The sequence below is a fragment of the Ambystoma mexicanum genome, chromosome 3q, assembly GCF_040938575.1.
Source record: "Ambystoma mexicanum isolate Mex_15411 chromosome 3q, UKY_AmexF1_1, whole genome shotgun sequence".
Taxonomy (NCBI): domain Eukaryota; kingdom Metazoa; phylum Chordata; class Amphibia; order Caudata; family Ambystomatidae; genus Ambystoma; species Ambystoma mexicanum.
In genome coordinates this window covers 380,768,296-380,795,638 of record NC_090926.1, presented here as the reverse complement: position 1 = coordinate 380,795,638, position 27,343 = coordinate 380,768,296, and the positions used below count along the sequence as shown (strand labels likewise).

The 27,343-nt window shown below is 46.7% G+C and overlaps 1 protein-coding gene across 2 annotated transcripts in view; it reads right to left on the bottom strand.

The window, feature by feature from the left end:
- The window catches only part of DCTN4 (dynactin subunit 4), a 447,710-nt gene that overhangs the window by 232,321 nt on the left and 188,046 nt on the right, over positions 1-27,343 (bottom strand). For both annotated transcript variants that reach the window (XM_069654034.1, XM_069654035.1), the window contains one exon: positions 25,534-25,643. In XM_069654034.1, the coding sequence (XP_069510135.1) occupies positions 25,534-25,643 (110 nt within the window). The remainder of the gene's footprint in view (positions 1-25,533; positions 25,644-27,343) is intronic.

The window sequence follows — 27,343 nt, the reverse complement described above, 5'->3', positions numbered from 1 at the left end:
ACCAGAGCCAGGGACAGCAAAACCAACAGTATGGAGACCAGAGTGGGGGAAATAGAGGAAAGAGTGGGAACGTTTTCGATACACAGCCAAACACGTATTACAGTAACAGCAATGATTACACATCGGACGATGTGTTACTTCCCCAATATGACAGCCCAGGACAGGGGTCGGAACCAGTGTCTATTCCCGTGAATCAGAGAGGACCCTACGTAGAAATGAGAGTCGGGAATGAGGAGCACCACTTTCTTGTAGACACAGGAGCGCAGAAGTGTTCAATAGACCACCACTTGGTTCCGGATATACAACTGTCAGGGCAAAAGAATGTTTCCGTAGGGTTCGCAGGTACACCAGTCATAAACCCAGTGTCCAAACGAGTCCCAGTTACTAGAAGACCATTTACTGAACATTGTCCTTTCCTTTTAACAGAAAATTTTGGGGAGAACTTGTTGGGATTAAATTTGTTGAAAAAATGAGGTTCTGTTATACATTGCACGGCAGACGGGGTGTTGCTACCGATTTGGCCACACGATGCCCCTGTATCAGAATTAATGTCCGAAACTTTACCAGGAGAACTAAGTAATGTGCCAACCTGTATATGGGCAATGCATGACAACGATGTAGGATGCTTAAAAATAGAGCCAGTAAAGATCATTTTGAAAGAAGGTGTTACCCTACCGTGAATTCCCCAGTATAGAATTTTGGCTGAAGGTGAGAAAGGATTGAAGAGTATCGTTACAGATTTGGTGAAATTAGGGGTAATTGAAGAAATTACAGGTAGTACATGTAACAGCCCGATTCTTCCAGTTTATAAAAAAGGAAGCAATGAAGTACCATACCGTTTTATAATTGATTTGCGCGCATTAAACAAGATAGTAGATCCACATTTCCTTTAGTGCCAGATGTCGCTACAAGATTGACAATGATACCTGTTTCAGCAGAATATTTTAGTGTAGTGGATTTGAAAAACGCGTTCTTCAGCATTCCAGTGGACAAGGACAGCAGATATTTGTTCGCGTTCACATTAGGACGACGATCATTTACATTCACGCGGATTCCGCAAGGTTACGCGGAAAATCCAAGTATTTACAGTAGAGCACTAAAAGAGCAGCTAGACATGCTAGAATCACCAGAGGGTTGTGTACTGTTGCAATACATAGACGATCTATTGTTAGCTGCAGATACAGAGGAGATTTGTAAAGAAAGTACTGTATTACTACGGTCACACCTAGCGGCACATGGCCATAAAGCTAGTTTGAAGAAATTTCAATATAATCGAAAGGAGGTGGTCTATTTGGGCTACCTACTTTCGAAAGAAGGGAGAAGGCCAACGCCAGAACGCATAGAAAGTATTTCTTGTATGCCTATTCCAAAGACACAAAAAGGAGTCAGAGCCATAATAGGCATGGCTTCATATTGCAGACAATGGATTGGTAGTTTTGTGTTAATTGTGAAACCGATGGTGAATTTGACTACAAAAGATGCGGTTATGCCATTACAGTGGGATGAGTAATGTCAGAAACCATTTGATCAATTGAAAACTGCATTATGCTCAGCTCCAGTTTTGGGCACGCTGAATTATGAGAAGGTTTTTAGACTGTTTGTGTGTGAAAGTGAAGGATGTGCATTGGCGGTTTTGACACAGGAACAAGGTGGAAGAAATAAGGTGGAAGAAATAGGCCATGCGGCTAATTTTCTTCTGCGCTGGACCCTGTAGCGCGCGCACTACCACAATGTTTGTGATCTGTCGCGGCGGCTGCTGCGTCAGTGAAACAAACGGAAGGGATGGTATTGGGGCACACTTTAATTCTGATGGTGCCACATGCCATAGACGTTCTATTAAATAGGACACAGACGCAACACTTCACCTCTGCTAGACTGACAAGATCTGAGATTATCTTGTTCGCGCCCCATATCCAAATTATGAGGTGTAGCGCTTTGAATCCTGCAGAATTAATGCCACTACCCATAAAAGAAATTGGGGAGGATGAATCACCCCCCCACGATTGCTTAATGGTCACTGAGGAAGAAACCAAGGGGAGAGTTGATTTAAGTGATACCCCACAGAACGAGCCAGATGGAGTTATTTTGTGACGGCTCATGTTTTAAATTACCAGATGGCACGACAACTGCCGCATATGCTATCACTACCCTAGAGTGCGTTGTAGAAAGCAAAAGAATCCCCTACAATTCGGCACAAGCCGCAGAGATAATAGGATTAACCAGAGCCTGCGAGATTTCTGAAAATGTTAATGCGAATATATATACTGATAGCCAGGATGCTTTTGGGGTGGTTCATAACTTTGGTCGACTCTGGGCTGAGAGAGGCTTCTTGACATCACATGGTGCCAGAATTTAACCTGGCCCTTTGATTGTACGATTGCTGTCTGCACTCACGCTTCCAAAGCGCCTAGCAATAGTGAAATGCGAGGCACACAAAAAGGTAACATGCAAAGTCGGAGAGGGAAACGCGTTTGCAGACAGAATTGCGAAACAAACTGCCACTGATTTAAATACCAAAATGATGACAGTTCAGACTGAGGAAGTACCCTGTATGATAGAAAATGGAGTTGCCACTGTCAAAGAAATGCAGGTCGAAGCTACGGCCTATGAAATACAAGGGTGGGCAGAGGGCTCTGCTGAGCTAGATCTGGAAGGTTGTTGGGTGGACAAGGGAACTAGAAACTGGATGTTGCCAAATTCCTATGTGACTGCAATGGTCACAATGGCCCACAGCCCTACCCACATCTGTGCGAAAAAGATAATACAGCACCTATCTACAGTATGGCAGAATGTAAACATAAAAAAGAATGCAGAGAGGTTGGTGCAGAACTGCATCACGTGTTTGCAACACAATGTAGGAAAGGGAACAGTGACTACAATAGGCAATTTTGGCCCGCCCTCTATGCCATTTGAGATGATCCATTTTGATTTCATAGAGATGGAGAGATGCCAAAACTTAAAATACGTCTTAGTGGTGATCTGTGCATTCAGTAAGTGAGTGGAGGCATATCCCTTGAAGGACTGCACAGCAATGAGCACGGCAAAAGTAACGCTCAAGGAATACTTTTCCAGATTTGGCTTGCCCCGTGTCTTATGGTCCGATAATGGACCACATTTTGTGGGTGCAGTGGTGTTACAGATATGGGCGGGTCTTCAGATTGATAAGAGATTCCATAGTTCAAGGCATCCGAATTCAGCCAGTCTTGTGGAGAGGCACAACGGGATTCTCAAATCAAAAATTAGTAAAATATGTGCGGGGAGCAAGTTGAGTTGGGTGGATGCATTACCAATAGCACTATTATTCATGCGTACGTCTATACAGGCTAAAACTGGGCTCTCCCCGCACGAAATCGTAATGAGGCGGCCGGCAAATGTATGGTGCGCACCACAGCCAAAACGACTTAGTGAGATAGAACATCCTGTGCTTAGTACTTATTGTGGCCTTTTAATGCAGAAATTGCATTTGATTCATCAGCAGGTACAGGAGGCATTACCAGTGAGATACACCGGTCCGGGGCACGCGCTGAAGCCAGGAGACTGGGTGCTGCTAAAGAATTTTGAAAGAAAGTCATCGTTAGCACCCAGGTGGCGCGGGCACCATCAAGTACTCTTGGCAACGCAGACGGCGATACGGGTGGATGGATGGAAGTCATGGATCCATGCCACCTATGCCAAAAAGATTCCAACTTCACTGAAAGACTTGCCTGACCCAAATGACCGGAAGGAGACAGCAGTCCCAGAAACGGAAGAAAATGTTGCCAGTAAGCAGCCACCAAATCTGCCAAGACGAGAAGTGGAACTCGAAACAAAGCCTGAGACAATTGCCAAAAAGGGGGAAGGGCAAAGAGTGCCCCAATGTTGCCCAGCAGAATCGACATCACTGTTGTCCGACACAAAATCTGCCTTGCAAATACCAGCAGAAACAAACCGTGTACCCCTTTGGCGCCCATCAGCACTTGCCAGCACGCCAAAGACCGAATCTGCATCACTGGCGCGCGCATACCAGCACCTGCAGTAGCGCCACAGGCTGACTTTGAGCCTGAATCTGGAAGTGCACCGGCACTGTTCACAGATCACACGATACCAGGAGTGAGGCGATACAATTTGCGGCCTCGAAAGACAAAGTGATCCACAGTTCTTTGGTGTTTATGTCAACCTCTGGTTCTGCTCATGGACGGAGAAGGAACTAGGAGGTGTAGAGGAGAGAAGCGTGAGAATTGTGCAAGTCGGACAATTCAAGACTCGCGGCTCCTCGGTGCGATCATAAAAAGTACATGTGTCAGGAACCAGAGCGGACAAGCTGGGCGCACATGGTACTAAGGCAATAGATAACTGATCAGAAGTCCTCTGAGCAGTACGAGAAAGAACAAGTGATCTTGCCTAAAAATAAATAAGCAAATCCAGGCTATAAAGGACTGGCAGAACTGAACTGTGACAAATCCGTTGAACTTACTGACATCAGAGCAAGCGCGACGAAGAGAGATATCCACGACGAACTGTAATAAGGAAGAAGAAGGACGATGAGAAACATGTCGGGACCGGCTCCAGCCTCCTCCTGCACCACTGCTGAGAATGAGTCAATTTTAAAGACTGTAAGCTTAAGAAAAACGCATGGTAAAACGAACTGTATGCTGGCACTGACAATAATAATGTGCTTTATGAGCGTGGTAGCACCAATAACGACAGCCTTAATATTATGGTATGTGGAATCGATACACCCTTAGAAATGTTTTTACCAATAGTTAGTATATCCACTACTGAAAGCCCGGTTTAGGTGATTACTTATAACCTGCCTCCAATGGAAGAAAGCCACAGGGAAGGTTTTGGGAACAACACGTTGTTATTAATCATGAATATGACACATGCAATTCTGAAGAAAACAAAATTGCTGGGTATGTGCCCATTTACCACAGCATGCTGGGAAAGGAATAGGGTGGTATGTACAGCCATTACCATTAAGTTCTGCATGTAGTGCATCTTTAGGTGCAATGTTCTATGGGAAATGGAATAAGTACGGGTCAATTAGACAGAACCAACATGAATGAGTTTGAGGAAATAATAATGAAACCTGTGGGTTGTTCCATATTCCATAAAGCACAAGTAATGGCCTCAGAGCCCACGAGAAAAAGTATGTGAAAGATAACACGACAAAATAGACAGGATAGATTGTCCCCACCAGAAAAAACATCTGTAATGACGTTTCGTTTAAGAACAGAAGGGGACAAAGATGCAATCCCCCCCCCCCCATCTTACACAGTGAATTATAGCCCAAGAACTGTGCCTTTTTGTCTAAAAAAGAAAGGCTCTCTCAGTCGGAACATATACTGGGTGCATGAATTCAGTGGTATTGAAATGGCAAATAGAACCAGTATATGTGGGAGATCCAGTTTATTTTATATGTGGAGAGAAAGCATATCCTTGGTTGCCCAGAAACTGGGGAGGTACATGTTACCAAGGTCTACTGTTCCCAGGAGTATTCCTCTTAGAAACAGCAGACATGGCCAGACTATCCAGAACTAGCGTAAAAAAGACTGACGAGGGTGTTTTGATAGCAACTGATGTAGCAAAATCATTCATTCCATTCTTAGGGCAGATAGTGAACTCCTATAATATAAGGAGGCTGTCCAGAATACAAAAAAATACCATAAACACAACGACAGATATACTTTTTAACATGATGTTGGAAGAAAGAGGAATCAGGTTAATGACGGTGCAAAATAGAATGGCTCTCGATGCAATCCTGGTTGATGGTGGGGGAATTTGCAAAATAGTGGGATCAGCGTGTTGTGTATATGTCGATGACTATTCCCCTACGATCTTTGAAGCGATAAAGAAAATGCATGTCCTAAGCTGCGAACTCCCTACTGAAGAAGGAAGCTGGGGAATAGGGTCTTGGTTTTGGGGAATACTGCGTTCTTGGGGATGGAAGTTGATTTCGATATTAGTAGTGGTGTTTGGAATATTCCTAACGTGCTGTTGTTGCATACATTGCCTACCAATAGTTTGCGCTGAGATAACTGAGGGATGTACGGAGGGATGTATGCATATGACACAGAAAAAACAACCTCATGGTCGAGCTGACCAAGACACAAATGAGATGAAAACAGTAAAAGAGTTGATGGCTATAGATATTGATGAAGACGAGGTTTACGATAGCATGCAAAATTCAGACATAAGTACTTCAGACTCATCATCACTAGAGGAGGTTTCAATAAATAGACGAGACGTTTGGCATACGGCCAAAGGAGGGTTTGTCAGTCTAGAAAAATGGATACCTCTACTGTGTGACCACAATCGTATTTTGGTGGCCGTGGGCCAACTGTCTCATGCACGATATGACAGAATATAGGTTTTCGAGTTTGCCAATGAACGGCCGTTTTGATGAAACAAGAATCGCCATTTTGTTTTCTAACCATTGCTCATTGCTTTCTGTTCTTATTGCTTCGCAGTACATTTTCCGCTTACACTGATCGACTGTAAAACATTGTTGTCTGAACATATAAAAGACAAGGCCGCAGGGCCGCGAGGATAACAAGAGTTTGTTGAAACAACGTGGGCAGCGCCAGGAAGAATGCCCGGCTCCCGCCCGAATGTAGCCTTGAAGCAGAGCTGCAGGGCATTTAATCATTTCGCAGTTGCCAGCCAATCTCGTTATATGGTAGAATATGTTCGAATAAAGCAGCTAAAGGCTTGAATTATGCTCTTCTTACGGCCCACCTTTGCTGAGCCCCGTTAGAGCGTGCCGGCTCCCAGGACACGAATAGCACCTCATAGATAGCAAGGTCTGGAATGCAACTCTCCCCCCGTATGTAGCTCGCTTCCAAGAACAGAAGCGCTGTGTTCTGTTCAACAACTGAAAGATGCCTCCGCACTCACAAATTGCAAATTGTTACTAGAATAGATGTTTGAAGGTGTCATAGTTGTCGAAGATGTCCATCATCACACCAAGTTCAAAGAAACCCAATAAAGGGGCGGTGTTAAACATGTCATAGCTGATTGTTTGATATGCATTTTGTTTATATGTAACTGATGTACGTAATTCACTCTCTTGCGTCCCTCGAGGTCTAGAGATACACGTCGCGGGGCATGAGACCGAGTTGGCCAACAGACTTTTGCTTTGCAATAAACCCTAGCTTTGGGAATACCACCTTGTGTCTGGCGTATCCATCGTGTGTGGTGACTCGCCTTGTTTCCATAGACGTTAGGGGCCCCTAGGGGCCCCTTTCACTGTTTGAGTGTATTAATGACTCATAGAAGCAGGATTGGAGAAAATGCATAGAACAGACCCTCTAGGGTACAGAGAAAGCATCTGCTAGATACCTCATTTGAGGATACCTTCTGGCAAACTGGGCGCACTTGGTGTTGGCCACCATGGCAAACAAGTTGATCAGAGAACAAATCCCATTTCAAAAAAAGATAAATAACTTGGTCTTATGGAGTTCCCTTTAATGGCAGGATCACAGTTCCCTGCGGAGGGAATCTGTAATGACATTGTGGATCCCAACCAGGTGCAACGGAATGAGGAACATCTTGCGTGATGTCGCCCAGTTCCACAGCGTTTGCGCTTCCTTGGATAGAATTTGGGAGCATGTCCCTCCCTGCTTTCTGATGTAGTACATGGTGGTTGTATTGTCTAAGAAGATGCAATCAACCTTGCCTTGGAGGTGTGGCTTGAAGGACTTGAGGGCCCAGAACACTGCGCAAAACTCAACACATTGAGGTGTAGCCTTTCGTCTTCTGGCTTGCAGAGGCCTCTGGCATGGAAGTTGTCTGTGTGTGCAGCCAAACCTTCCAGTGAGGAGTGTTCATCACCCTGATTTGATGCTCTGGAGAGCCTTGTGTGAGGCGTCGCTGAGAATTCCACTAGTGCAGAGTTCAGTGGAACACCAGGCTGAGTGTGAACCGTCGTTCCCATTTCTATCGCGCCTAGAAACACTTGTGTACATGCATGTTATAAATTACTCATCACATCAAGAGTCCGAGAACTGCTTCCACCTGGAGTCCAGAAACTTGTGGAGAGGACTCATAGGCAGCCTGCAGTGAGGAACCAGAGGGAGGCAGGATGACACACCGAGCAGCGCTTTGATTGAACAAACTACTATGGTCTTGACCCTTGTTAGGGAGAATTCTCAAAAATGTGCTAATGCCCTCTACCTTAGAGACACCCAGCAACTTTTCTGGATTTTGAGGACTTGATTTTTTGGACCTGGAGAGAGTGAGACCCTCCCCCCCCACCCCCCCACTCATGTATTTTAATGTGATTTTATACACTGTTTCTTTTGGTTATGGAGTCTAACGAACTCCATAGGCTTCATCTTTTACATTGTGTCATACAGCACATTCAGTGCAGTGGCACAGGGAAGTCTTCCAGATTTCCCAAGGTTTAAATACCTTCTCTGGGATAAACTACTGTTTCCCAGAGCAGTAAAGTGAAATTTATTTTACTTACCATTTTAACTTTCTAGACCCATCACACAACATCTTACAATAGAATGCTGGAGGGGTTACTTAGTATCCCCTGTGTCTAGATCCTCATGTAACATTTTTATGTTACCTTTTCCTCACCGAATGGCTGGTGGCAGTGGTTTTCGTTTTTAACTACTGTGGTTTGCATTTACCGCAACTGTTCTCGGCTCCGGTAAAGCAACCGCAGGAGCCATCTTTTTTCAAAATGGCACAGAGCCATCTTTGATAAAATGGCCCCCCGGTCTTTTTTCGCCATGTCTTTGTTGAAAGGTCCTTCTAGAGAGTTTCTCTGAGCACCAAACCAGGTTTGGTCTCTTTGTTCCTTTCACCTTTGGCAGGGTTTCTGAGTGAAACCCGCCTCTGGCTCCAGAGTGTCTGGGGTAGGCAGGAAGAGGGAGGTGCCCAAAACTCCCTGTGCTTAGTCTCATAAGAAACCCAAATGCACTCTGTGGTGATTGGCTGGCTGACTGTCCGGCAAGGACAGCCACCCTGTTGGGTGAGTGACAGCTAGGTTGGAATGATTGGGAGAGAACTGAATAAAAGGCGAGTCTTTTGGCTTGGAAGGCAGAGTCGACCACTGGACGAAGGAACCGAAGAAGAGCTTGAAGAGGAAGCCTGCTACAACTCCTGGACCGTTGGTTTGCATGGTGAAGCTCTGCTGCAGTGCCAACTTGCCAAGTTCGTATCGACAGAGAAGCCCCTGCAAGGACGACTTCTCCCTTTAAGGTGGTGGGACCAATCAACTCCAAAGTAAGCCACCTGGACATCCATCTCGGAGCTGGTTGAATTTCCTCAGAGTTGCTGCAGAAAACCGAATAGCCAGGGAGAGGAACACCAGATTGTGTGTGTTGCTTTTAAGCTGGCTTAAAGCTATTGGAAGACCCTGCGGACTCCCACAAAGCAGGACTGACCAAGCCTGAGCCCCCTCAGCAGAGTGCGGGACCCCAGAAGCAAGGAAAGCCCACCTTGACCTCCAGGAACCACGTAGTTTCTATTTGCGGTAGACGCAAGAAGCTAAAACGCGAAACATCCACTGAAAGTGAAGTTTGCCAGTTGCCAGTCCCAGTGCATTGCAGGAATCCCCCCGACATCCTCCCTCTTACACCACGACTGAGGCCCAGGAACGGTGAGATCTGCAGAGCTGCACAGGAACAGAAGTCATCAGCTGCATCTTTTCTTCTTTACCAAGGTACTGTAAAACAAGTCTAAGAGAACTTCCCTCTTGCTGTGGAAGTGCTTGTAACTTCTGCAACTCACAAGTCTAATCAGCTTGTGGCCCTACATTTGATTCTTCTTTTTATCAAAGACTCATAAGAACGTGTGCAAAGACTTTTCCATTTACTGACCTGAAGTGCTGCATCCTAAACAAAGACTTTTGCCCATTGACTTTGGCTTATCCTATTGAACTGTATGACTAAGAGGATCTGAAAGTATTTGCCCCGCTTAAGAATATTGGTGATCTCTTGTGTTCTAATAACCTCTGCCTTTTACCAACTTTTAAGAGTGTTCTGATTGCTAACAGTAAGATATTAATGTCCCCAGCACCCTTGTTATTGAAGTCACCTGTGGGGGTAGGTTCTGTCTCCATCCCAAAAGGGTCTTGTCCGATTCAGAAACTGAAAGTGTACAGTATTGAAGGGTATTTGTGTGTTACTATTATATTGCCCCCTTCTAAAGAAGGCTTTATAAAACTGACTGATAAATAAATGAATTGTTCATGCAAGAAACCTTGAGTGTAAGAGTTTATTTGAATACCTGTAACTGTGAATCTTTGTGTAACTCCACTACAGCTCACATTTCCCCTCTTGCGATAAGCCTGGCTGCTCAACACGCTACCAAAACTGTGAAGTTCAGGCTTATACCAAAGGTTGGGTAGCCTATACCTGTAGTCATAGTTGTTTTTAGTGTTCCCAGATGGTACTGCATTCAACCTTTGCTTAACACCCCTCTCCTCCAGAGGAGGAGCCAGGCAATGCAGTGTATATAATTGTGAAACAAGGAATGGAGCATTCTGAGAGGACACACAGGACTTCGGAACGTTGGAGAATCTCAGAGAGGGCAGGCATTGGATGGTATCTTCTGTGTGTTGCAGTGCTAGCGGGTGAGACTGGGCGCAGAACAGCCAGTCGTCCAGGTAATGATAAACGTACATGCAGGGTGGCGCAGACACCAGGGTGAAGTGTGGCTTGGCCTTTGAAGGCTGCGGTAGAAAAGAGTGCTGGAGGAATCTCTTTGTCCACACTTGTACTCATAGTAAAAGAAGCTAGCACTGACACGGTTTGGATGCCAATGCTGGTCTCTGAGGCAGAGCAATCCTGGCAACTGTGGTAGTGGTCACCAACTAAGCGATCATGGACGGAGCAGTCGACCAGGAGGTAGATTTTGTTCGACAGAGTTGTCGACGGGACTCATTGACGAAGTAGCTGGTCTCGACAATGATTTACACCTGTAGCTCGTCGACCGAGCGTGGCTCGTTGACGGGGTTGTCGTCGTGGATATTGACGGATGTCTCTTCTACAAAGAGCGGGGCAAGTGTTTATAGTAGTCTTAGTCGACGCGGTGTGGAAAGGGCCCTCGATGCAGGCTGAGGTCTGGCAGCTGCAGACGTCGGTGGAAGGGAGGCTAAGGGGGGGGGGAATTAGGGGTGGAGGGTTTCAGTTTAAATAAGTGACTGCTGTCCCCTTTTAGGTTTCTTTCCCAGGGAAATGTCCTCATGTGACTGCAACCTCTGTGTAGAGTCTGTTTTATGTGCCTGCTATCCCTGGCAGAGGCATGACTTCGGGCCGAGGCAGAGTCATAGGTCCTGGCGCCCTCCTCTAACCACGCCACCAACCAGCGAGGACAATGAGGACTGAAAAATGGAGCAGTTGTCCACATCGTGGTCCGGGGGCAGGAAATATATGCAAGTTTTCATGTTGATCGTCCACAAAAATATTCATGAGGCGACACTTGGAGCAAAGGTCTCAAACTGGAGAAGGAGTCTCGTAGCAAGAAGATCCTCTGATGGCCTAGTAGACCTTAAAACTTTGGAAGAAGCAATACAAAATGTGTTTCCTCTAGACACCTACAAAAAAGACTTGACACTCTATTAGCAGAAATGTCAGCCTTCAAAGAAAGTACCCTAACCGAGCGGGTCCGCAGGATGAATAAAGACTTACATTTTTTGCATGAAAAAGCATTTAAATATACACAAGACAACTACTTTCAGACTGTGGCAACAGGAAACTCTGCGCAAGGCGCACAGAAAAAAGTTCAATTTAGGAACTCTTCATTCAGCTCGAGTAATGGTAGCTCTAATGGAGACCCGACTCCCAGACAAGGCCAATCCAACCGCCGCCCTAGGAATTCAAAAAACAACTACCAAGGGAAAAATAATTCTAATCGTGGTGCCTTCCAAAACAAAGGTAGAACTCAGCCAACTGCACAGCCTTTTTTTGAGAGAAACCCAGAGGACTGGGACCTGGGACTGGGACCTGGAGCCACGAGTCACCCACAGTATGCAAGCATTATGGTGAATCTCTCCGAATACACACCAACAGAAGATGAAATCAAGGTTATTGAGAAGGGATTGGGATTTGTACCCACTAATGATTTTTCCAAGGCATTGACTCTGAACCTGACAACTCGGACTCCAAGCTACACAACAAATCCACTTTCAGTGTCCCTAGTCAAGCACAAAACGCAGAGGCCAAGGTATTCCAGAAATATGTACTCCATGATCTAGAACAATTGGAAAAGACCAGAAACAAAAGGACATTCACGAACATGAGTACACGTGAAAAAAATGCAATGCGAGATTCTCCTTACGAATGATAAAATTGTTATCCGAAAGGCGGACAAAGGGGGAGCAATAGTACTACAAGGCAAATACAAATATAAACGGGACTGCAACAGACAATTACTTGACTTGGACAACTATCGGCATCTTGACTGTGACCCCACTGACAAACTCAAGGAACTTATTGGGCAAAAGTTGAGCAGGCCAAACAAAGGGGGTGGATTACACCAAAGGAAGCTGACTTCCTTATTAAAACCAAACCCTTATTCCACAGTTTTACACGTTGCCCAAGATCCATAAGTCTCTGTCCAACCCGCCAGGCAGACCGATCGTGTCAGGTGTGGAATCAGTACTTGAACCCCTGTCTAGTTTTAGGTATACATTTCTTCAACCTTTAGTTCGAAAGATTGAATCATACATACAAGATACCACTCAAATGATCAAACTAGTGAAAGGCCTACCTTTTGACACCGATATAGAAATCCTCCTGGGTTTAGATGTGGTGGCTCTATACACTAGCATCCCACAGAAAGAATCCATCGAGATGCTTGAAGAAAAACTCCTGAATAATCATACAGTGGGCAAAACCCCAATTTCTTTCATCCTTTGGTGCGCTGAGATGAGTCTACAAGAAAATTAATTTCATTTCGACTGTGATTTTTACGAACAGATCCAGGGGACGGCAATGGGGGCTACACTAGCACCCATCATTGCCAATCTATATATGGAATTCTTTGAGCTTTCTAAGATTGTCCACATCACTAATCCTTTACTGAAGAACATTATCAAATGGAAAAGATACATTGACGACATTTTCGTTATATGGAAGGGTACACCAACAGAACTCATTTCCTTAACCGGATGAACATCCAAAATCGGTTTCTAAAATTTACCTCGAATTCGAGCAAAGAACTGAACCTCTTGGACATTACAATAACAGACATACAGTCCAAAACACTGTACGTCAAACCATACAATAAACCTACTGACAGAAACTCAATGCTCCACTACGAGAGCTTTCACCAAAAACATGTGCGGGACAACCTGCCACTCAGTCAGTTTTTGAGACTGAAAAGAAATAGCTCCACCAAACATGAAAGACAACTTGGAATTGAGGGGTTACCCCAAACAAATAACCACACAAGCCCTAAAAAGGGCTAAAAATAAAATAATCGAGAATCCCTGTTGGAGTATAAAGAACATAGCTCACGGAACAATCAGGATACTAAACTAGTGTTCGTGAATACCTACAGCGATATGTCAAACAAAATTAAGAAAATCATCCTAAAGAATTGGTCTGTATTGAATAAAAGCGAGACCCCGGTCCCAAGACCTGTGGTTGCATTCAAACGCAGCAAAAATACCAAAGACCACATCACCCGGAATGACATTACGCCAAGAATCCAACAACAAAGAAGCATTACGGAAATATGGAACATGCCTCCAATAACAGGTCATTTTCCATGTGGTCATTGCATCTACTGCAACTCGACAAAAAGAAGCACAGAAGTTGATTTGGGTCTTTGCTCGCCTTGGAAATAAACCAAACACACAAACTGTAACACAAGTATGGTTATTTATGCTATCTGGTGCCCATGCAAGAAATTCTACATTGGGAAGACAGACAGGAAGGTGAAATTGAGGATTGGGGAGCATAAGAATTGCCTAAGGAACAGAACTGCGAATGCCCTATTGGTTGACCATTGGATTGAATTTGGGCATGGAACCGAGGATATACAATGGACAGTTCTATACAAATTGACACCCAGTCCTGATACCAGCAGAGAAAAAAAGGAACAGTAAATCATCTTTTTAACCAAGAGTGCAATCTCAGGGCTTAATGACAAAATTGATTGGCTTAATATCTGAATAGAGAACCAATTCAAAACTTGCTTTGGGCAAACTGCCTACCAACAACATATGGATGAGTCCACGTACATCTATCACTCTGCAAAAAGATTTGGAGAGTGCTTCAATCATACACAGAACAGTGTACACCCCGAGTCCACTGACAATGGGAGTTAAACATTTAAACACACGAGCATCTTGTCCTTACGGAAGTGTGTTTTGTGTAGAGGACCCATAAAATACTAGTCGTTGTCGTTGCACTTTTGAAATCCTGACCCACTTTGGGCGGTTTTGCTGCTTACCTGCGTCAGCACTGTAACGAGGACTTAGCCATTCTGTCCTAGATGGTTCGCTTTTTCTTCCTCTCTGTATTTTTTGCAACGAGGCGATTGGCATTTAGGGGTTAATTTATGAATACCGCATCAGAATATTGAGACAGGAAACACATGTTCGACGGCAAGCTTTGGCTGCATCACGTCCGTATACCTAAACTTAGGATCACGTGGTAATATGGGTTCCAATAGGAACCCAAGAGTGCAAGAGCCGATCGGATTACTTCCACTCACATAAACATAGTATCATGTGACACAATAGGCTCCAATCAGAACGTAACCGTGCAGACGTCCCTCCGTACTTAGAGACGTATGGAAGCACATCACGCATACATCCTGGTCCACGCCCACTTTAGAATCCGGAATACGGCGCCGTACGGAACAAGGATAGAACTCTCCTTGGTAAGGATTGGACGCCAACAACCAGACGAACGCTCGAAGGGCTATAGTTAGCATGCCTTTCATTTCCTCTTCCCCTCTCTTTGTCGCCAGCTCCCTACACGCGACAGACTCGGGAGTCGTGGATGCATCTCGAATAGCCAGACGAGGTGCAGCTTAACTTGATACGGCTCCCCGCTATCTAACGGACTTTCTGTCACGGGTTTCCTTTTTTCTCACCTGTTTTTGCTGCCTTGCGGGATCCTTCGCCGGCGTTTTCTTCCGTGCTGTTCGGGTCTTGTATAAGCCCACTCGGCCATTGTCGGATTCCAGGATTCGTTCAGCTTCTTCGTCCGGGACCACAGAACTCCAGGAAGGAAGGTCGCACACGAGAGCGGTCTGCGCTGAACACGGATGGAATACAGGTACAAGGGGGAGGAAGGAGAAGGAATGGGTCCGGGAATTCGAGTAGCAACTCAGTTCCAGGAGCACGAACTGCGACGCACGTCTAGCCTCAGCCAACGATAGCGTTGAGACGCGCGGGGCCGCAGGGGCGTGGTTCCATTATGGAACGTGCTGCATGGACGTAAAGGTCGATAGACTGCTTTCTGTGAATTCGGCCATGTTGGGTGTACTACAGCGAGTAACCCCCGATGTGCCAGGGACCAGGACGACGAAAAGGGGCGTGATTGATGGATCATGACACTTTCCGTCATGTACACTGATCCCCGAGTCGGACTCCGGGACGTTTTACTTTGAAGGTACTATTGGTTTAGCCTAACTATAATACGGGTGGCTTTTCGCTCTCCCCTATCGTTTCTGATGTGGGTAATTTGTTGCCTTTCTCTACTTTTCAATCTTATAGACAACACAGCGACCAGTAGGGCAGATTACTCAGCTTTGCCCTCCAACACCAAGTAGTAATGTTTTCACCTCTCTGCGCATTCATCGCCTCTAAAGTACCTTGTGGTGGAATATATGATGCGTCATCCTAGACCATCTTATTATTGATGGTAAGCCAATTTCTAAACATACCCGCGGTTAAGCTAGCGGCAACTGCAAAATTGAGAGATTTCTCTCCTGGTTTTGCTAAGTGCTCGATGTGAGGAGTCTTTTGTGATGAAGTTTTGAAAAACGGTGTAGTCTTCGGATCCTTGTGTGGTCCCTATGTTGGCCGTTAGTGTTTATTTAACTTACACTAATACAACTGAGAAGCTAAATCGAGTTAGAAACTCGAAACTGGTAATTGAATACTAGTGAGCTTTTGGCATGACATTTGGATAGAATTTCTGATGGTCTTTTCTTGTTTTCTTTTTTCCTTAGGTAACACGTGGACTGAAAGTTTTTTTTTTTTAACCTTTTCTTTATTGTCATGTAGAGAGAACAGATAAACAACACGATGCATAGAACAAATGATATCGCAGTTGCATGCATGACATTACATATGTTTGAGAAGAACAGTTAATGGATGAGTCTTAGGATTTACACATTAGTGTGTTTCCGGGATGGTCAAGCTCTCTACGCCCGGAGGGGGAGATGATAAAAGTTCAATGTCCTCCTTGCTGTTCAAATAAGTACAGAACTCGGTCCATACGTTCTTGGGGCGAGAGGTCAACGGTAGGGTGTTCATGTAGTCCTCACACGTTTGAGTCCAGGTGAGGGCCTTTAGCCACATCTAAAATGATGGGGGGGTGTGGCGCTTCCAACACTGCAAAATGCATTTTTTGGCCACCATAGTTGCGACATTCAGAAATGTAGACCTCTTCCTAGCCTCGGGCTCGTCCCATACTCCGAACAGGACCGCCAAAGGTGCGGGAGAGATAGGAGACGCTATTATTTCAGAGAGGGTCTCCATGATGGCTTTCCAGTATGGGCCCAGTGCTTCACAAGCCCAGAACATGTGGATGTGTTCAGCATCTGTGGATTTACATCTAGGGCATTTGTGAGCCTGGTCGCGTGCAAACCTTCCCACCCTGTGTGGCGCGTAATATAGGCGATTCAAGAGCTTATATTGCATACATCGATATCTGGCAGTAAGGGAGGTCTTGCGTGTATGCATGCACATCTTTCTCCACAATGCGTCTGCAAGGGGTAAACCCAGTTCGTTACTCCACATATCGCGCGCTGGGTGCGGCGCATCATCAGGGATAAGCATCAGCATTTTATATAACGAGGATGTTATGCCTCTGGCCCCCGCCAAGTTAGTTATGTAATGGATTTCGGGCGAGTCTGGGGGTTCATCGGGATAGGCACGGATTGCTGCCTTCAACCTAAAATACTGCAGCAGTTCCAGCACTGAGCCAGAGTGCCCGGGCCGCCATGTCTGCGGGGTAATGAACTTCCCTCCAGGGTATAGGTCGGACAGTGCTCGATAACCCAGGTCGTGCCAGTGTTTCATAAGGAGTTTGTCATGAGTAGGGCCGAAGCCCGGAAACTGCCAGATGGGCAGCCATTTGTAGTACGGGTGGTGGTCAGGGTGTGTTTGTAGTAGTTTCCACGCAGTGGTGGTAGCTGCTACGGGATCGGCTGGGGCATCAGTATGGAATGTATGGTGGAGGATGAGGAAGAGGGTGTGGACTTCTTCACCTGCTAGTTTCTCAAGTTTCACATGTGGAGGAAGATCCGTGAATGTGTTCCAGTATGAGGCATGTTGCGCTTGTACGGCGGTCCAGTATTTGGCGAAGTCCGGGGCAGTGAAGCCACCCTTCTCGTAGGGAAGAGTCATATGTTGCCACTTTTTACGAACCGTGCCAGCATGCCATAGAAATTGGGAGCAAGTAGTATGTAGGTCCCTAAAGTATCGCCTCCCAGGCCAGATCGGCACATTTACGAAGATGTAGAGCAACTTAGGGACAATTATTTTGATTAGGGACAGCCTGCCCGATAAGGAAAGTGGGAGATTGTGCCACTTCGACAGCCGGGCCTCCACAAGTTGCGCCGCGGCTGCATAGTTGCCTGCAAATAGTCAGGATCTAGTAAGGGATACCTGAACACCGAGGTATCTAATAGCCCCAGGTGACCAGCGGAGGGGAAATTCACATTCTGGCTGGGAGGTTGCTGCCGTAAGCGGGAAGATTTCAGATTGTGTAATTTATGGTAAAGCCCAAAAATGTGCCAATTTTCGTTATGTCACGTATGATGGGCTCTAAATGGGCAGCCGGGTCTCTAATCTAGAGGAGCAAGTCGTCCGCATACAATGAGATTATCTCCGGAGTGTCTCGTAGGCGTATCCCCTCCCGTGTGAGTTTGTCTCTGACACTGTCTGCCATGGGTTCGAAAGCCAGCACAAAGAGTATTGGAGAGAATGGACACCCTTGGCGGGTCCCTCTATGGAGCGCGAAGGGGGCAAAACCTTGGAGTTGGTAAGTACTCTGGCCACAGGATTTATGTATAGTAGCTTAATATATGATATAATTTGCGGGCCGATTCCCATTTTGCAGAGTACCGCCCATATATACTGCCACAACACCATGTCAAACGCCTTCTGGGCATCAAGGGTGACCGCCATTGCACTGGCATTGGGGTCAATTCTGGACATGACGTTGAATAACCGGCAAATGTGAAGGGCTGTGGATCTACCTGGAACGAATCTGCTTTGGTCAGGGTGGACTAGGTGGGTCATTATGGGGAGGAATCTGCTAGCAATGACCTTGGCGAAGATTTTTGTGTAGGTGTTGATTAGTGACAGGGGTCTGTAGGACCTGCAATCATCAAGTGGCTTACCCGGTTTGGGGAGCACGGTGATGACAGCCTCGCGAATCGACTGGGGCAGGATAGCCAGCTCGAGTGATTTATTCCAGACTTCGAGGAGTCTGGGTGCAAGGATGGCTATATGCTTCTGATAAAACTCTGACGTGAGACCGTCTGGGCCGGATGCTTTGCCCTTCGGGCAGCTCGATATAGCTTCAGTTATTTCGTATAGGGAAATGGAACATATAGCGGATCTCTGGTAGCGCGGGAGAGAAGGGTCATGGGGATTTGGTCAAGCAGGAGGTCTGTCATGTGGGTTGTGTTCATGGTGGGGACCATATAGGGTTGTATAAAACGCTGTGAATGATTCAAGAATGTGCTGATCAGACCAGCGCAGGGTACCAGCCGTATCTTTGATGCAATCTATCCGGGTTCTGCCACTCTCTGCACGGCCCAATCTGGACAACGTCCTCCCCGGTCTGTCCCCTTCACCGTATTTACGAGCTGTCGTGGGGCGGGCATGGTATTGTATCTCCCTTTGATCATGTGCCTCGAACGTTTCGAGTTCCGATCTGATTTGTGCCAATATGTTCGGGGAAGGGGCGGATGTGTACTGCTTTTCAAGCTCTTTTAGTTTCACCCCTGACTGCTGTAAGCTGCTCCTAATGCTTTCGAGGACCCCGGCCTCCCTAGAGATGCACATCCCTCTGATGAAGACCTTGAATGCCTCCAACCCGACCCCATCGGATGTATCCTGTCTGTTATTGCATTCAAAGAAGGTGGGGATATCGGCCAGGATTTCAGCTTTGAAGACTATATCCCAGAGGGCCTCCGATTTGATTGAACGGGAAGGCTGGTTGTGTCCCAATGGGATTCGCAGCATTACTGAGGAGTGGTCCGAAAGTGTGCGCGGCAATATCTGTATCTATGGCCTTACCCACCATTCCACTTGATATGAGGAATGGGTCTATCCTAGATAGGCTATCATGTACTGATGAGTAAAAGGTATGTTCTCTCGCCTGTGGGTGGAGCACTCTCCATACATCTTTGAGACCAAATGCATGCGTGTGTGTGTAATCTGTTTGCCGCACGTGAGGTGGCTCTTCGGGCAGTCCCAGATCTGTCAAGCTCGTTGTCCAAAATCAGATTCATATCCCCCCCATATGATTGGGACCCCGACGTATTTCGCCAGTATGGTGGAGATTGCATCAAAGAAGTCTGGAGCTTCAAAATTAGGGGCATATGTGTTCACGAGAAGGCATTCCACATTAGCAAGCAGACAATGAAGTATCACATATCTGCCCTCAGGGTCTAGGTGACTAGTGCGCAATGAGAAATGGACCGATTTATGCACTAGGGTGAGTACTCCTCTGGCCTGGGTAGAGTATTTTGTGTAGTATCTGTTGACACCCCAGTTTGGGTCCAAGGCATGTCGCCAGGCGCCCCAGAGCATGTGTTTCTTGGAGGAGTATTTTGACTCTGTGTCTCTGGGCATAGGCAGTTATCCTGCGAGCTTTGGTGTAGTTGCCCAGCCCCCGAACATTCCATGTCATGATGTTAAGCGACATGGTGCAGTATTATGGGACATCCCAGCAGTAATATCTATACTTGTTAAGTATCGTGCGCTCAACTGCAGCAAAGACATAATGCGTTGCGATCATGCACCCTCCTTCCATGCCTTTTTCCTTTAACCAATTTCCAACTTTGCCTTCGCCCACCCCCAACTTGCAGTGTTACCCCCCCCCCCAACGTAAGTGCCAACAATTCTCCAAGCCCAAGTGGCTCTGGTTAAGCCAACGCCACCTTTCAGCTGCAGGTCAACGGGCAGCACCCAACGTGGGCGTACTTCTTCCATGGTCCAACCTGGGTCTAACAGCAGTGGCAACCAAATGAAAATAAACAAGAACATTGCAACTGCAGTGAGGGGCACTGTTGCCGTGTGGTCGGCATCTTAGGCATAGAAACGGACAGTAGATGCTGTCCAACATAGGTTTCTGCGGTGGGCAGATCCAGTGCTTATCCCCTGGAGCAAACATGTATACCAGAAAAAAAACGGATACGGATGTAGGAGAGTTCAAGGCAAGCGGCCGGTCACAGGCACCGAGGAGAAGGGATGAGGAGAAGGGATGAGGAGAAGGGATGAGGAGAAGGGATGAGGAGTTTCTCCAGTTCTGGAGCGTGGTTGGTGGCCAGGCCGCTTGTAACAGGGGGGCATAATTGCTGGGTGGAGAGCAACATTGCCATCATCGCGTTGTAAATCAAGGATCAATAGTTAGAATGGCCGTCTTCAAGCAAGGTGATCCAAGGGTATTCAGCGTTGATGCGACCAGCCTCTGGGTTGTGTAATGGTATTTGCGACTATGAACTTCACCGCCTCATCAGGGACCGTGAAAGGGTAGAGTTTTCCATCCATTGTGGGTGAGTTTGAGTCGAGCCGGAAACAGGATGGCATAAGGGAAATTGCGCTCCCTGAGCAGTTTTTTGACGCCGAGGTATTGGCGTCTCTTCTGTTGAACCGTGACTGAGAAGTCAGGGAAGATCCCGACGGTGTGGGCCTCTAAGCGCAGGATGAGGTCTCTGTCCCGGCAATTCAAAATCCTGGCGATGATGGGCCGCGGGATGTCACCCGGCTTGGGGCGAGGCGACAGGGCCCGGTGGGCGCGCTCAACTGTAAAATATGGTGACAGCGCCGGATTCCCCAAGGAGATCTTTGAGTATGGCCTCAACAGCGTCTTCCATGAGCCCTTTGAGGGCGTTCTCAGGAACGCTGATGATGCGTAGGTTGTTTCTGCGGGAGCGAGACTCCAAGTCGTCACACTTAGCCTTCACTGTCTTCATGTCTCGTGATAGGGATGCAACAGTGTTCTGCAGTGTGTGTATTTCATCCTCATTTGTAGAGATTCTGCTTTCAGCATCTGTGATCCTAGTCCCGGACTGGTCCAGACGCGCCCTGAGCGAGGCGACATTAGCATTTATGTCATCTAGTTTCTCGTGGAAGGAGGCAAGGTTTTTGGCCATTGATTCCATGAGGATGGTGAGGTCTGGTTCCGATGTGCCAGGGTTGGAATCGGCCTCCGGTTCTTCTTGTAAGGGTGGCAGCGGACTCGCCTTAGCTCTCGAGACGGCTCTAGCAAATGTATCCATGGCTCCCCCCTTGGCAGTTCCTTTCGGCCTGTTCGGAATGCTGAAATAGGGCTGATGTGAAGTCAGTCCGCGGGCAGTGCCAGCGGAGAAAGCAATTGATGGGGGCTTCAAGGATCAGGCTAGTCACTGATTAGCAATACAGCGTAAACCAGGGAACCGGTTGCGGCAGTGGGCGCGCGACAGTGACGAAGCTAGATGGGGTGGACGGCACGCTCAAGGCCCAGCGTGTAGAAGCTATCCTCACTCGGAGGTGGGCGCCAGCCGGCAGCGTCAGGGTGGCCGCTTCGTGCAAGGTTGGTGATCGCGAGGCCCCCAGTGAAGGCGGCCTCCCAGTGGTGTTCAGGTAAGGCCAAGGTCTGGGGGCGGGGGGCATGACGGTGGGGGAGCGGTCCCACGCTGGCTCCCCAAAAAAGAAATAATTAAGCTGTTGATGCGGGGTAGGTGGGGTGAGGGAGCCTGTATCCAGTTCAGTTCAGTGTGGCACACCCCCAGGTAATGCAGGCCCGCGCCGGCCTCCAGCGCAGACAGGCAGGCCCAGATGTCAGGGCCTTTAGCAGTCTACACATTCAGCGTTCACGCCCGCCCCTTAATATTTCAGGCCGCCCGTGGCCTCGTTAGTACGGCCGCAGCCGTATCTAATGTGTCCCCCGGCGCTTCTCACCTGGGTGCCGCTGGTGCCCGGGACACGACCCAGCACACACGCGGCGCTGGTCTTCACAGGAGCTCTGGCTCCAGGGATAGGGGCGGGGGCGGGAGGGGGAGAGAGCGGCCGCGCTCCGGCACAGGCCCAGCCAAAGCTCCACTCCCTGGCAATGCTGCCCGTGGAGACCCGCAGTTGGCCACGGCCCCTCACAGCCACGCCAGGGCCCAACTCGCCCGCTCAGGGCTGATGGCGGTGTGCCCAGGAGTCCCGGCGCCGCCGGATCGAGGACATAGCCTCGGGAATTTCAGCACCGGGGTCCGTGGGAGGCCCCCAGTGGGCCAAACAATGCCAAACTCGCAGGATGTGAGCAGGAGGTGGTCCCCAACAACTCCAGCCGACAGTCCTCAAAGGTGCAGTAAATCGCAGATGATAAAGGATACTCGCCGAAACCACACAGAGCTTGCTAGCTAGGCAGCCATCTTGGGCTGCTCCACAGCGCCCCCCACAAAGTTCTGTTTTTGTGGATGTATCTGTAACAGGAATTATCAGTAGCAAATTCATTTCACACTACTAGTTGTATTTCTTGGTGGATAGTATTGAATTTTAAAAGCACCCAATTGTTGGGTTGGTTTCTTTTTCATTTATCTAAGCTTACAGCGACTTAGGCGCCAAACGGTGAGTAAATTGTTGACATAGACCTACCTGACAGCCCCCTGACGAATTTCCCTCGACTTGGTTTATACCTCTCTTTTGTTTGTTGGAAAGAAACATGTTGGATGATTGTGTGTTGAGAAGGATGTGGATGTAACATTTTGAATGAGAGAATGAAACGTTGTTTGAAAAAACCTTGTTTGTTTGGTTAAAACAGCTGCGTATTTGCACTAGCACAAGACACTATCTGCAAATACTTCAGACCTTGGAGGGCAGCCACTCCGACCAGCCACCTACACCCAAAAGACTGACTGTCTGTTCTATGTTATGCACTGATGTCTTTTTATTGTTGAAGCTGAAGAACACGAGAGGCAAAGTTGAGTGGTAGTAAACCACACTGCTCCTCTCCAGAATTATCCTATGCCAGTACAATATTAACAGTGTACTGTGTTGTTCTTCATTGTGTGTTTTTATATGATCGACTTTTGTACATTAATAAAAATCATATTTTTCTAGTTTGTTGACACTGCCTGTTAATTTAATGTAATAGGGGCAGACTATCATCCAATTACATTGTTGGTCCAGAGGTTACCTGTGTGAAATGGAATCAAGATGCTTGTTTGTCCCCAATGTTGTTTACTAAAGGTTGTTGGCCTTTTTGAGGGTTGGTTGTATACAGGCTTTCTCTCCCTTCTACCTCCTTTTTGTGTTATTGGTCTGGGTCTTCACCAGCAACGTATCCCTGCTACCGGCAGTCACAAAAGTGACGGATGGTGAAGAAAAAGTTTAAGTAGTGTCTCAAAAATAGATAAAGACGATTATTTTGAGGAGCGAAACAACGAGGACTAGCAACACGTAAACGTGAAGTAAAAATCAGAAGACGGCCTCCACGGGTGAGCTAAGGAGGACTGGTGTCATTGGCTGGTGAAGTATTGCCCAAAGTGGTAGCAATAGGCTATATAAAGTGCCAAAGCAGTTTAAGCTTTAAAGCAAACTGCTTTATTATTACCGAGGATTCACAGCCTGATGATGGGGAATATTTATGAGCATGTGAATCCATGAAGGATCCAATGCTGGAGAACAAAAAACGCTTGTGAAGTCACACTGAAGAGGAGCTGTGCCACAGAAGGACCAGGAGGTGAGAAGCAGGAACAAATGCAACACATGCCCCTAGAGCTTCCCAGTCAGGGGAGATTAAACCAGGGCACATGCCAAATGTCCTATGATGAAGAGTACTAGTTCAGCCTAGAGACACTTCAGAGTCCTGGCAGTGAAGGGGCACTCGCTTCTGGATCCGGCGATGCAGGCCTGGTCTGGAGTTTCTGGGAAATGAGGCCGTTGGGCAGGCGCTGTGATCCATTTGTGCACACCAGACATGGACAAAGGAGCGCTGTAGAGAGGTCCTTCTTGTCATCTGGAGAGGCATAGCTTTGCATTCTTCAGACATGAAAGGAAGCTGGTGCAGCGCTTTGGTCCTTCAGAGCAGCAGGTATTTCAGGAATGTGGCACACAGTTCCAGTCAGCAAACTGGGTAAATGGTTAAGGAGGGTCTGCTTTTACCTCACCTGGGAAGCACTAAGTGAACACATCACCCAATCACAAACCAAGAGCTTTCAAATAGAGGAGTGAAGAGTCAATGGCAGACCAAACATCCAAGTAGACCAATGAATTCTGGAAGGGTCACTAATACATAGGAATGAATCCACAGTATCTAAAGGAAGGCATCTAAATACGCCAGTCAGAATTGGTTTTACGCAGATTACAGCCCCCCCCCAGCCTGGGAGACAGGCAGCCAGTGGCCCAGGATGGCCACTTTCCCACACACTCCAGGTAACAAGGGATAGTCCGCTGACCTCTCAGGTCTTGTAGGCAAAGACAGCTTTCATTTTGTTGAATTGAGGAAAGGGGGGGTTTAAGAAAAGACCCCAGCCAGGTAAAATGATATTCACTCTATGCAAACGTATCACACAGGCAAATAAAACGTGATCAGTCTAGCCATATGACTAACAAAAAATGGGTTAATTTCCTGAAACGCTATGGAGCACTTGTGGTTTAACCCCTGTCTTTGGAGTCATAAGGACTGTTAAGGCAGAACGCATATTAACAGGGCCACACTCAGTCAGGCTTTTCCAAAACCTGACTGAAGAAAAGGAGAAATTACTTACCGTAATGTTCTTTCTATGGATTCTTGTCACGCAGATTCCTCATCTGACAGATATCCCATGCAGCAGAGCTGCATGAGATCTCCATCAGATGAGGAATCTGTGGGAGAATAGCAATCCACTGAAACAAATTCCAAAACCCACCAAAGCCATCAAAAAGTACAGCGAGTTACATTATCTAATATACGTGGGCTTTCTAGCCAGACACCAGGAGCACTGCTGCTTCACCCAACAGTGATGATGGTTCCATTTTTAACCCTGGGCTTCTAACGACTGATGTTAACAGTTGCCTATTTTAAACCTGCCAAAGGTTTTGACGCTGGTCTGGGGAAACCAGAGAATTTTCATAACATTTGCAAGGTGACAATGCACTACAATGGAAGGGTCTTGCTTTTTTTTAATTTATTTTTTTAAATAGAGTATTACTTTGGTAAACCTTACCCGGCAGCGCAGTGAGCGTTTGATCAAAAGGTGCTTGTGTCGTGGGTGCAGCTGTGAGGCACAGATGGGCTGGAAATCGGGTTGCAGCAGACGTTGGTGGAGTGTGGTCACTACAAACAGATAACAAAATCAAACTAATTTTCATCCAAAAAGCAGACTGTTCTAACCATTCAAAAGATCAAGCACACACAAATTGAGACCGATAGGACATTGTTAAATACGATCATGTGCGTACATTTAAAACTGCAAACTACTAACCTAAAAATTGGCGCTCCAATGTGTGTGCCTGCAAAAGGGCTTATAACTTAGCATAGCCTCAAGTCTGAGACCGCAAGACTTGTAGGCGTTTTTCAGCAGTTGATGTTTTAGGAAGAATCTCACAATAGTAACATGGCTGAGCATCCGCCTCCACTTTTAGGAGAGTGGTAAACATAAGCACCTAAACAATTGTCCAGACAATTTATTAAAGTCATATTTACAAACAGGTAAGTACTAAAGAGCATGAAAATTAAAAACAGTAGGCGCATCTCCAGAAGACCCCACACCTTAACGCAAAGATAACAGTTTCAAAGGCAAGTACATATATTTATTTTTAGTTTAGTTACCATTCTAATGTACCTGAAGGTTTGTTCTATAGGCTAGAAGAAAAAGTTACCAACTGTAACGTTCTTTCGACTGGATGTTCCTCCCACGTATTCTTCCTCATATTCGCCAGCTTGCTGCTTCTTTTCGGGAATTTTTTCGCCAGAGGGCGCTGTGCTCGAGGCCGCTTAGCTTGGTCCCTCGAAGGCCGCCATCAACGTCATCCATCGTATAAAGGGCTTGAGCCGCGCCCGTTGGATGCTGTTCTGTTTTTTCGATGTTAAAGGTTGCATCAGTTGTATCAGGTATCGACAGATGTCAGGCTCTTAAGGAAGTACAAGTGCAAAAAGCGTAAAAACTGTACGGAGGGGTAGGTTGGGAAGGTCGATGAGTAATACGTGGGAGGAACATCCAGTCGAAAGAACATTACAGTTGGTAAGTAACTTGTTCTTCGAATGGATTGTCCCCTCCCACGTATTCCTCATCTTAGACAGACTCTCACAGCAGTAGTAATTTGGAGGAGGGAGTACCAGAGTTTTTAATTGTGTACTGAATGAAGGACGGCTTTTGCAAAAAGGCCTCCTTGGTAAGAAGTGGAGTCTAAACAATGTTTTACAAAGGCGTGCATGGATGACACAAATGTCCTGCACTGGGACATCCCTCTGAAGAGCCGTGGAAGTTGCTATGCCCCTGGTTGAATGAGCCCTTAAACCACCTGGAGGCTCTTTCCCAGCCAACTTGTAACATTCAGATATTGCTATAATTATCCATCTGGATGAGGTTTGTTTGGACACACCAAGGCCCAATTTGTGTCCAGTGTAACCAACAAATAACTGATCCGTTTGTCTAAATCTTTCAAGTCTAGAGATGTAGAAGCCGAGAGCCCTTTTAGTGTCTAGTGTGTGGAACCTTTCCTCCTCTTTACTAGCATGCGGAGGAGGATAAAAGTAAGGTAAAGTAATCTTCTGTGACAGATGGAAATCTGAAACAATTTTAGGTAGGAAAAAAAGAGCTTGACCTTCAAAATAACTATCCTTGTGGAAAATAGTGTGAGGATGCTTACAAGAGAGCGCCTGCAACTCACTCAACCCTGCGGGCTGAAGTTAAAGCCACTAGTAACACAGTTTTTAAAGTTAGGAGCCTTAAAGGGCAAGAATGTAAAGGCTCAAAAGGGGCACACAAACTTTAAAACTAAATTTAAATCCCAAATGGGAACTTGAAAAGGTGT